The 11992-nt window shown below is 41.4% G+C and overlaps 2 protein-coding genes across 6 annotated transcripts in view; both read right to left on the bottom strand.

Moving 5' to 3' along the window:
- Positions 1–932: 932 nt before the first annotated feature.
- Positions 933–4153, bottom strand: LOC129703894 (poly [ADP-ribose] polymerase tankyrase-2-like). Of its 2 annotated transcripts, none has more exons than XM_055646588.1 (3): positions 3402–4153; positions 2709–2857; positions 933–1848 (listed from the first exon to the last, which is right to left on the bottom strand). In XM_055646588.1, exons 1-3 carry the CDS (start codon positions 3521–3523, stop codon positions 1793–1795), a joined length of 327 nt encoding a protein of 108 aa, XP_055502563.1. In that variant the 5' UTR covers positions 3524–4153; the 3' UTR covers positions 933–1792. The 2 variants fall into 2 exon arrangements, with proteins under 2 accessions (XP_055502563.1, XP_055502562.1); XM_055646587.1 differs by having other exon boundaries at positions 2701–2857; positions 3402–4055.
- A 1089-nt stretch (positions 4154–5242) lies between these two features.
- The window catches only part of LOC129703893 (poly [ADP-ribose] polymerase tankyrase-2-like), a 70352-nt gene continuing 63602 nt past the window's right edge, over positions 5243–11992 (bottom strand). For 2 of the 4 annotated variants that reach the window (XM_055646582.1, XM_055646584.1), the window contains 3 exons: positions 7654–7840; positions 6952–7108; positions 5244–6099 (listed from right to left, as the gene is read on the bottom strand). In XM_055646582.1, coding sequence (XP_055502557.1) covers positions 6040–6099; positions 6952–7108; positions 7654–7840 — 404 coding nt within the window. In that variant the 3' untranslated portion in view covers positions 5244–6039. Of the gene's footprint in view, positions 6100–6951; positions 7109–7653; positions 7841–11992 lie in introns of all 4 variants that reach the window. The other 2 variants (XM_055646583.1, XM_055646585.1) reach the window with 2 other exon arrangements.

Below are 11992 nucleotides of genomic sequence, written 5' to 3'. Positions count from 1 at the left end.
CAAAGACTTGGTGGGCCAAAGAGCCAGTTTCAATGTTCCATCTCCAAACTAAAGAGAGTCAGGGGTTCATGTCAGACAAAGCCAGTAGTACATTCACAACAACCAATGATCATTGGATATGGTAAAATATAGCTCGTGTTGGGGTCAGTAATATTAAAAGGCATTTTTATTCTGAGGATATAAGTTTGTGGCAACAATAGAAATACAGGAAAACTGATTTGAACATCAGACAAATATATTCAAGGAGGCCTTAGTACAGAAAGGGATAAAGGGAAAAACATGGAAATTTAAAGTCCTTGAGATCCAGTGCTCTATGGCTTTCAGATTCTTGCAACATTAAAAATAAGAATGGATTGTGAAAAACCTTTCCCCAGGACAGAGGTCCAAGAACAGAAAGCATTGCTTTAAGGTAAGTAATGGGCCTGTCCCAATTACCTGACTTTTTCGGCGACTGCCGGCACCCGTCATAGGTTGTTGCAGGTCGCCGAAAAATTTCAACATGTTGAAAATCCAGCGACGACCAGAACAAGGTACTGCTCTTTGGGCCGGGGTGTCGCCTGTATGATCGTGAGTAGTCTCCTCAGTCGCCCAAACAGTCTTTCTGGTCGCCGCTCGATTTTCACCATGTTGAACATTTTCGGCGACCTGCAACGACCTATGACGGGTGCTGGCAGTCGCCGAAAAAGTTACATAAGTGGGACAGGCCCATTAGGGGGAGAATCTCAGACTTAAAAAAAAATCAAGGAAAAATCTGGCAGACACTGCGTGAGATTGTGGAAGCAAATATTCCTGACATTTAAAGAAGTATTTGGATTTAGTGCTTAGCACGACATAGAAGACTGCAGACCAAAGAATTTTTGTATGTCTCGCCATTGTATAACTGCAATAATAGTAAAGAGCCATTGTATAGCTGCAATAATAGAACCATATAATTGAAATGAAATGTAATGTATTTTAGTCTTTATTAGATGGAAATTTTTTATGAGTAGGTTTCACTTGCAATACAATAATTCTATAAAAGTCTTAGAAATATTACTTAAAATGCATTGCAAGTTACAAATCCTTGTAAAAGCACCACAAAGACTACAGGATTATTTTACATGCTATGCAAACATAAAAATATACGATACATACACATTAATCCACCATGGGACTTTACTTCAGCAAGCCATTTTGAATAAGTGCAGCCAACAATGATATACTGCTTATACCAAACCTTGCATAGTTTTTGGACTTTTAATTCTGATGCTTCCTGGCATGGTGAGATCTTCAGTAGACCAGGTTGTAAAGGTAGGCTGTCCTTCCTTGCATTGCGAGAACAGCACATGCATGTGATGCAAGCAGTGTAAATAAGATATCAAAGCAATACAAAAAACATTCTTATTTACAATTGTTTTTACAATGAAAACGCATGGCGACATTAAATGTGATGAAGATTATGATGATTGATATGTAATTTTTTTATAGACTTCAAGGAATATCAGGATGGATCACTTTGAAGTACAAAACCAATCAAATGCATCAATACAATTTTGTTCAAATAACTACACAACTTCTCCAAGAACAAAGACAAATTATTTTGGGATGGCTCTATTAAAGTGCTAAAATATGGGTAGGTAAATCCATAAAGTTATTTTGTACAGTATCAAAGCCACGGATTTCACAATTAAAATGTGTTTTTTTGGTTTTAAAAATGTAACATTTACACATAGAAAACAAATACACAAGTTGGAGTGCATTGGACGTATTTTGTGGCTTACTGTACATGTACCAAACCCCATTTGTCCATCAATCAGTTGAGTTTTCTGGCTTCATAATTTGGTAGGTTATCAAATATTCTGGGTAAGCCTGGTAAGAAAGAGAAAAAAAGTTTAAGGTGTCCCATAGTTTTAACTATTATTAAAAGTATTTTTCTCAATGTTTTGAAACTCTCATTAAATAAACTCTACAAAATTTAATAGATACATAAACAAAAGGATCCAGAATTCAAATAAAACCATTCTGCAAAGTGCAGTAAAGGAAGTTATCAATTTGTAATTCAAATAAAACATGTTAAAAACTGTCTAGGAAGGAACTGCAGATGCTGGTTTACATTGAAGATAGACACAAAATGCTGGAGTAACTCAGTGGGACAGGCAGCATCTCTGGATAGAAGGAATGGGTGATGTTTTGGGTCAAGACCCTTCTTCAGACATTAGTTTGCAAAATTGTTATGGCAAGGAGGGAATATGCATCAGTTTGGAGGAATCTATCCTAATTTTACTGAAGTTTCAGAAGCCACTTTCCCTTGGTGTCAACTGTATAGTAGTTTTGGCTTCATTTACAGATGCACATTTAACAAAATCTCAAAGTTCAAAAAGCAAACAAAAAAAATGTGGTATCATACTTGGGATCTGTGCCAAATTCAGATTCAGATTATTTAATGACCACACAGTCAAGCTGGTGGAATTCATATTCAGTACAGGATGTTACACAATAGGCTGATTCCCGTCAAACATAGTTACGATAATGGGATATTGTTGTATTTGTTGTGACATTAGGAATAATTTTCATTTCTTAGTGGTAGGTGAATGTTTGAATCAGCTGTGCTTCCCTTCTTTAAATCCTATTCTCAAATAAAACATTTATTGAATGAACACTGTAAAAAGTATTTGTGTACCAGTTGCAAAATTGCAGTGAAGGAATATTTCTTTAATATACCTGTTCACCTCTATAAATAACATATTCTGCCAATGCTAATCCATTTACACTAGGGCGACCAGTGACAGAATGGTGACCAGGTGGTGCATGAGCCATTTTTATTGCACTGAACTGCAAAAATGATTTGCCCAACGTAACACGACAGAACACCATTTGCCTGTTGAAGAGAAATAGTGAAAATTTAAATTGCCAGTAGAAAGCAGCCAGAAATAGAGAAAATACCCTATAGCTTCACGACTCCTAAACCAATTAAAAGTGTTAATATTTTTGATACCGAGGTCAGTTAAGTCATAGACCACACTTCACGATTCTCAGTGCTTAAGCGATAGGCACAATATTTCAAAAGCTGCATTTCGGAAAGCATGACATTAGAAAAATTATTTTGCAAAAGTATCAACAGCCAAGTTATTTCTAATCCCTCCACAAGCAGATGACTGCACAACATACCCTTGTCCAAATGCAATCTCTACCCTAATAGGCATGACCACCTTGGGTGTTACTGATATAGCACCATCTATTTTGTATAACTGACTTGGCGGCATTTATTTTACACCATTTATTTGTAAGTATTGGTTACAAATCATGTCTTGTTCAAACATTTATGCATGAAAGCTATGAAAGGTCAGATTACTAATTGAAAGCCTATTTAAACACAATAAGAACATTTCGTTATGAAGAAACATACATGTAATAGAACTTACCTATGACAAATGTAACAGGACCTATCTTTATGTGTTGGACAACCTGTGCCACCACCAATTCCATACACATACTGGTTACTTTTGGATGAATTTTCAGCAAAATAAATACCAGCTCCAAACATCCCTCCAATGTAAGCATGCCTTTCATCAAAACCCTTGTGAATAATGGCATTTACAAAGGGAGAACCTGGAGAGGAAAAAATACACTTTAAATATCATGGAAATGAAAATAAATTCCATATATTATATTCTGCATCAGCTCTTCATGGGTGCCTTCCAACGCCCAATGAAACCATCGAAACAATTATCATTTAAATACAAAAAAATACAAATATATATTAATTGTCAATAACTTGTGTGTTAACAATAAGTTCAAAGGCAATTTCAAGTTTCAAGTTTACATTTATTGTCACATGCACCAATTGGTAAAGTGAGATTTGCAATGTTGGAAGAGAACAAATTATCCATAACAAATGTCGGAGTAAATTCCATCCTGTGGGAAGGCCAGAGTTAGCCCCGTCGACAAGTTTGGGGCAAAAAAACAAAAACAAACAGCAGATAGATAATTCACACCTCTGTCTTAACCAACTGTCAAAATATTTCTTAAATATATCTACTATGAGCTAAAAGAACTAAATAGAACTAAAAACAAATTTAAATGCAATACAAGGAATTAATAGATAATTAATGTAAATCAGTAGTTTATGTATGGCGTGGATAGTCAGCTGAAGGGCCTATTCCATGCTGCATCTCCCCGTGATTCCGAGTACTATGAACCACAAAAGTGCAGTCACATATGTAAAGGAAGCTAGACGTTGTCCATAGTCCTTTAGCTAGATCTTTATTTAAACACTAATAACACACGTTCCAGTACTAACCACATCTGGTCTACACACGTACTGGAACCTAACAGGGAGGGAACATGCAGAGACTACAGTTATACTATAGAATGTGGGAGGGTCAATATGCTAATGAGGTAGTTACATATATGGTTGCATGCATAACCATCTACATCCCTTCCCGTAAGATAAATAGCAGCAGCAGGCAATTATACAGACCTGCACATAATAACAATAATAGTCAGAGAACATCTTAAACTAAGCATAATCACCATACCGATCAGGGGCCCGCACAACTCTGCCCGAGCGGGTCCGTACACCACCCTCACTCCCCTCTCCCAAAGGCAAAGGCAGCGAAGATCGGGGGGACGGAATAGGCAGCAATGCAGGCCGGGGACTAGAGACCGGCGAGGCCAAAACCGAACGAGGAGGGGAGGACAGAAGAGATGAACCGACAGGAGAGGACCTTGGGGAAAGAACAGGAGAGCCGATATAAGGTTTCACAGGAGGAGGTAGGGTAGGCGCGGGAATGACAGCAGGGGCACATGGGATAGCCCGAGGAGGAGGAACAGGTAAAGGAGAGGATGTGGACGGGAAAGAGACTGGTGGAGGAGGCTCACGGACAGCACGCAAATGCTGGCGACTGAGACGATATACAGTGCCCTCGTAATCCACCAAATAGGAGCGAGGGGAGTCAGCCAGCCCTACAACAGTTGCAAGTTTAGAAAAACCAGTAGAAGTCTGCACGCGAACCACCTGGCACCGCGGAGAGGGGAGGTAGAGGACGACAAGACTTGTCATGAGACCGACGCTGGGTCTCATGGCGATGAGAGATGCGGCGGTGGACCGCCTTAGGGGAACGAACCACAGGAGTAATGTTGGGAAATGGGGCATAGGAGGACCGAGACATGAGCCGTTGTGCAGGAAACCTAAAACCATATAATTGAAATGAAATGTAATGTATTTTAGTCTTTATTAGATGGAAATTTTAAATGAGTAGGTTTCACTTGCAATACAATAATTCTATAAAAGTCTTAGAAATATTACTTAAAATGCATTGCAAGTTACAAATCCTTGCAAAAGCACCACAAAGACTACGGGATTATTTTACATGCTATGCAAACATAAAAATATACGATACATACACATTAATCCACCATGGGACTTTACTTCAGCAAGCCATTTTGAATAAGTGCAGCCAACAATGATATACTGCTTATACCAAACCTTGCATAGTTTTTGGACTTTTAATTCTGATGCTTCCTGGCATGGTGAGATCTTCAGTAGACCAGGTTGTAAAGGTAGGCTGTCCTTCCTTGCATTGCGAGAACAGCACATGCATGTGATGCAAGCAGTGTAAATAAGATATCAAAGCAATACAAAAAACATTCTTATTTACAATTGTTTTTACAATGAAAACGCATGGCAACATTAAATGTGATGAAGATTATGATGATTGATATGTAATTTTTTTATAGACTTCAAGGAATATCAGGATGGATCACTTTGAAGTACAAAACCAATCAAATGCATCAATACAATTTTGTTCAAATAACTACACAACTTCTCCAAGAACAAAGACAAATTATTTTGGGATGGCTCTATTAAAGTGCTAAAATATGGGTAGGTAAATCCATAAAGTTATTTTGTACAGTATCAAAGCCACGGATTTCACAATTAAAATGTGTTTTTTTGGTTTTAAAAATGTAACATTTACACATAGAAAACAAATACACAAGTTGGAGTGCATTGGACGTATTTTGTGGCTTACTGTACATGTACCAAACCCCATTTGTCCATCAATCAGTTGAGTTTTCTGGCTTCATAATTTGGTAGGTTATCAAATATTCTGGGTAAGCCTGGTAAGAAAGAGAAAAAAAGTTTAAGGTGTCCCATAGTTTTAACTATTATTAAAAGTATTTTTCTCAATGTTTTGAAACTCTCATTAAATAAACTCTACAAAATTTAATAGATACATTAACAAAAGGATCCAGAATTCAAATAAAACCATTCTGCAAAGTGCAGTAAAGCAAGTTATCAATTTGTAATTCAAATAAAACATGTTAAAAACTGTCTAGGAAGGAACTGCAGATGCTGGTTTACATTGAAGATAGACACAAAATGCTGGAGTAACTCAGTGGGACAGGCAGCGTCTCTGGATAGAAGGAATGGGTGATGTTTTGGGTCAAGACCCTTCTTCAGACATTAGTTTGCAAAATTGTTATGGCAAGGAGGGAATATGCATCAGTTTGGAGGAATCTATCCTAATTTTACTGAAGTTTCAGAAGCCACTTTCCCTTGGTGTCAACTGTATAGTAGTTTTGGCCTCATTTACAGATGCACATTTAACAAAATCTCAAAGTTCAAAAAGCAAACAAAAAAAATGTGGTATCATACTTGGGATCTGTGCCAAATTCAGATTCAGATTATTTAATGACCACACAGTCAAGCTGGTGGAATTCATATTCAGTACAGGATGTTACACAATAGGCTGATTCCCGTCAAACATAGTTACGATAATGGGATATTGTTGTATTTGTTGTGACATTAGGATTAATTTTCATTTCTTAGTGGTAGGTGAATGTTTGAATCAGCTGTGTTTCCCTTCTTTAAATCCTATTCTCAAATAAAACATTTATTGAATGAACACTGTAAAAAGTATTTGTGTACCAGTTGCAAAATTGCAGTGAAGGAATATTTCTTTAATATACCTGTTCACCTCTATAAATAACATATTCTGCCAATGCTAATCCATTTACACTAGGGCGACCAGTGACAGAATGGTGACCAGGTGGTGCATGAGCCATTTTTATTGCACTGAACTGCAAAAATGATTTTCCCAACGTAACACGACAGAACACCATTTGCCTGTTGAAGAGAAATAGTGAAAATTAACATTGCCAGTAGAAAGCAGCCAGAAATAGAGAAAATACCCTATAACTTCACGACTCTTAAACCAATTAAAAGTGTTAATATTTTTGATACTGAGGCCAGTTAAGTCATAGACCACACTTCACGATTCTCAGTGCTTAAGCGATAGGCACAATATTTCAAAAGCTGCATTTCGGAAAGCATGACATTAGAAAAATTATTTTGCAAAAGTATCAACAGCCAAGTTATTTCTAATCCCTCCACAAGCAGATGACTGCACAACATACCCTTGTCCAAATGCAATCACTACCCTAATAGGCATGATCACCTTGGGTGTTACTGATATAGCACCATCTATTTTGTATAACTGACTTGGCGGCATTTATTTTACACCATTTATTTGTAAGTATTGGTTACAAATCATGTCTTGTTCAAACATTTATGCATGAAAGCTATGAAAGGTCAGATTACTAATTGAAAGCCTATTTAAACACAATAAGAACATTTCCGTTATGAAGAAACATACATATAATAGAACTTACCTATGACAAATGTAACAGGACCTATCTTTATGTGTTGGACAACCTGTGCCACCACCAATTCCATACACATACTGGTTACTTTTGGATGAATTTTCAGCAAAATAAATACCAGCTCCAAACATCCCTCCAATGTAAGCATGCCTTTCATCAAAACCCTTGTGAATAATGGCATTTACAAAGGGAGAACCTGGAGAGGAAAAAATACACTTTAAATATCATGGAAATGAAAATAAATTCCATATATTATATTCTGCATCAGCTCTTCATGGGTGCCTTCCAACGCCCAATGAAACCATCGAAACAATTATCATTTAAATACAAAAAAATACAAATATATATTCATTGTCAATAACGTGTGTTAACAATAAGTTCAAAGGCAATTTCAAGTTTCAAGTTTACATTTATTGTCACATGCACCAATTGGTAAAGTGAGATTTGCAATGTTGGAAGAGAACAAATTATCCATAACAAATGTCGGAGTAAATTCCATCCTGTGGGAAGGCCAGAGTTAGCCCCGTCGACAAGTTTGGGGCAAAAAAACAAAAACAAACAGCAGATAGATAATTCACACCTCTGTCTTAACCAACTGTCAAAATATTTCTTAAATATATCTACTATGAGCTAAAAGAACTAAATAGAACTAAAAACAAATTTAAATGCAATACAAGGAATTAATAGATAATTAATGTAAATCAGTAGTTTATGTATGGCGTGGATAGTCAGCTGAAGGGCCTATTCCATGCTGCATCTCCCCGTGATTCCGAGTACTATGAAACGTTGTCCATAGTCCTTTAGCTAGATCTTTATTTAAACACTAATAACACACGTTCCAGTACTAACCACATCTGGTCTACACACGTACTGGAACCTAACAGGGAGGGAACATGCAGAGACTACAGTTATACTATAGAATGTGGGAGGGTCAATATGCTAATGAGGTAGTTACATATATGGTTGCATGCATAACCATCTACATCCCTTCCCGTAAGATAAATAGCAGCAGCAGGCAATTATACAGACCTGCACATAATAACAATAATAGTCAGAGAACATCTTAAACTAAGCATAATCACCATACCGATCAGGGGCCCGCACAACTCTGCCCGAGCGGGTCCGTACACCACCCTCACTCCCCTCTCCCAAAGGCAAAGGCAGCGAAGATCGGGGGGACGGAATAGGCAGCAATGCAGGCCGGGGACTAGAGACCGGCGAGGCCAAAACCGAACGAGGAGGGGAGGACAGAAGAGATGAACCGACAGGAGAGGACCTTGGGGAAAGAACAGGAGAGCCGATATCAGGTTTCACAGGAGGAGGTAGGGTAGGCGCTGGAATGACAGCAGGGGCACATGGGATAGCCCGAGGAGGAGGAACAGGTATGGGAGTGGACGATGACGGGAAAGAGACCGGTGGAGGAGGCTCACGGACAGCACGCAAATGCTGGCGACTGCGACGATAGACAGTGCCCTCGTAATCCACCAAATAGGAGCGAGGGGAGTCAGCCAGCCCTACAACAGTTGCAAGTTTAGAAAAACCAGTAGAAGTCTGCATGCGAACCACCTGGCCCGCGGAGAGGGGAGGTAGAGGACGACAAGACTTGTCATGAGACCGACGCTGGATCTCATGGCGATGAGAGATGCGGCGGTGGACCGCCTCAGGGGAACGAACCACAGGAGTCAGGGATTGTTGGGAAATGGGCATAGGAGGACGGAGGACGCGAGACATGAGCCGTTGTGCAGGAGAACCTAAAACTCCATCGCGAGAAATATTACGTAAATTCAAAAGTCCTTGGTAGAAATCACAATTAGACAAGCGAGACTGTTCCAACAAAGTCTTAGCACTGCGCACAGCACGTTCTGCCAGCCCGTTGCTCTGAGGGAATTCCGGGCTGCTTGTGTAATGGGCAAAGTTCCACTTGGTCGCAAAGGCAGCAAACTCAGCACTAGTGAACTGCCGGCCGTTGTCAGTTTGTAGCTTCACTGGAGATCCAAACGTGGCAAAGTGGCGGCGCAGCTTACTGATGACCATCTCCGAGGTAATGGTGGGAAGAAGGTCCACATCAAACCACGATGAATATGAGTCGACAAGTACCAGATAGTTCTTCCCACGCCACTCAAAAATATCGGCGGCCAGCGAAGACCAGGGCATTTCAGGTGCCGGCTGTTGTAGCAGGGGTTGTCGTTGATGGTGAGGGGCCATGGAGTTGCAAGCAGCACACGCAGCAACCCGAGCCTTGATGTACTTGGCCATAGCAGGCCAATAGTATTGCCCCTGGGCATGGGCAACGGTGGCGTCGGCACCCGGGTGCCCGGAGTGGGCAGCAGTATAGTAGGCATCATACAACGAGGCAGGAATAACCACTTTGTGGCCCTTAATAATGATTCCATCACAAAGTACAAGCTCGTCCCGAACAAGGAAGAACGGCCTCACGGCAGCAGGCAGGGAGTGTGGCTTGCAGGGCCAACCACGCAGAATAACAGCCGACAGCTGCTGCAAATCAGAGTCAGCAGCGGTGTGCTCAATCAGTGTCTGTAACTGCTTGGACGGGACAAAATTAACGTTGAGGACATGCAGATCAGACTGTTCATATGGATGCTGTACACAGGAGGACAAAGGCGCCCGCGACAGGGCATCAGCAACATGCATTTCCGTGCCCTTCTTGTACACTATGTCGAATTCAAAACGTTGCAGCTGTAACATCATCCGCTGCAATCGGGCCGGGGCAGCATGAATGGGCTTATTAAGTATAGTAACCAACGGCTGGTGGTCCGTTTCAACTGTGAACCGCACACCGTAAAGAAAATCTCTAAACTTCGAACAGGCAAACACCACAGCCAGGAGCTCCTTCTCGATTTGAGCATACCTCTGCTCCGTGTCGGTCATTGTGCGAGAAGCAAACGAGACAGGCAGCAGAGAATCACCTTCGCAGAGCTGCATGCAGGCAGCACCGAGGCCAAAACGGGAAGCATCACAGGTCACGACAATTGGCAACTTGAGGTCAAAGAATCGCAGTACAGGAGTGTCAATCAGCTGCTTTTTTAAAGCGTCAAAAGACAGTTGGTGTTGTGGGCTCCATGACCAGGCAACGTCCTTCTTGGTCAGAAGGCGCAGCGGCGCACTTAGTTCACTGAGGCGCGGGACGAACTTGCCCAAATAATTCACCATCCCGAGAAACCTTTGCAGACCTGCAACATCAACCGGTGCAGGAAACTCTGAAATAGCAGTGGTCTTGGCAGGGTCGGGCTTCAGACCCCGAGAGGTGAAAATGTGTCCGACGTAGGAGACCTCAGACAGACGGAACCGGCACTTGGAGGGATTCAGCTTGAGGTTTATCTGACGAGCACGGTCGAGTACCCGGCGGAGATTACGGTCATGCTCCTCGACATCCCGGCCGTACACAAGGATGTCATCTACAATGATGGCACATGGGAGCCCGGCAAACAACTGCTCCATGGAGCGCTGGAAGACTTCGCTGGCGGAGCTAATCCCGAAAGGCATTCTGAGGAACTTGTACCTCCCAAAAGGCGTGGCGAAAGTGGTGAGGTCGGACGACTTGCTGTGCAGAGGAATCTGCCAGAAGGAGCTTCTGGCATCAAGAACAGAAAACACGGTGGCCTGGCCCACCTGGGCAGCTACATCCTCAACAGTCCGCATAGGGTAGTGTGGTCTCTTGATGGCAGTATTCAGATCCTTCGGGTTGATGCAGACTCTAATCTCATTCTTGCCCTTCTTCATGGTTGCGACCATGGTGGACACCCAGCTGGTGGGCTCGCTAACAGCTTCCAGGACCCCCAGGTTCACCATCTTGTCGAGCATAGCTTTAACCTTGTCCTTCATTGCAAATGAAACCCTATGAGACGGACGGCACACTGGGGTGACAGATGAGTCAATGGCAATTTTGTATACGAGAGGCAGCTTCCCCAGCTTGTCATCGAAAAGATCAGGGTATTCAGACACGGGGTCTAACTGCACCCTCACCTCATGAACAGTACTGTCAAACGCAACCAGGCCCAGATCCTGGCATGCCTGATTACTTAGCAGAGGCACACAATCACAGTCCAAAACAAAAAACGATAAATCACGAGATGTCTTTTGCAGCTTGCAGTGGAAAGTTACCCTCCCCACAGGAGTCAGCTCCTCCCCACCATAAGCTCGCAGTACCGATCGATCAGCAGACAGTTGCTCATTATTCCTTATCTTGTTGAAGAGCTTTGTTGAGATAACAGAAACTTTTGCACCAGTGTCCAATTTCGCTGTGAAGGTCTTGTTATTGACAGTGACTAGCACCGATGGATCGGGGAGGCGAGTTTGGTTGTGCAGCAGAGCGTAAACACTAGCATCC

Source organism: Leucoraja erinacea, chromosome 15, assembly GCF_028641065.1.
Source record: "Leucoraja erinacea ecotype New England chromosome 15, Leri_hhj_1, whole genome shotgun sequence".
Classification (NCBI taxonomy): domain Eukaryota; kingdom Metazoa; phylum Chordata; class Chondrichthyes; order Rajiformes; family Rajidae; genus Leucoraja; species Leucoraja erinaceus.
Note: the sequence above shows the minus strand (reverse complement) of the source record. Positions and strands in the feature narration are given on the sequence as shown.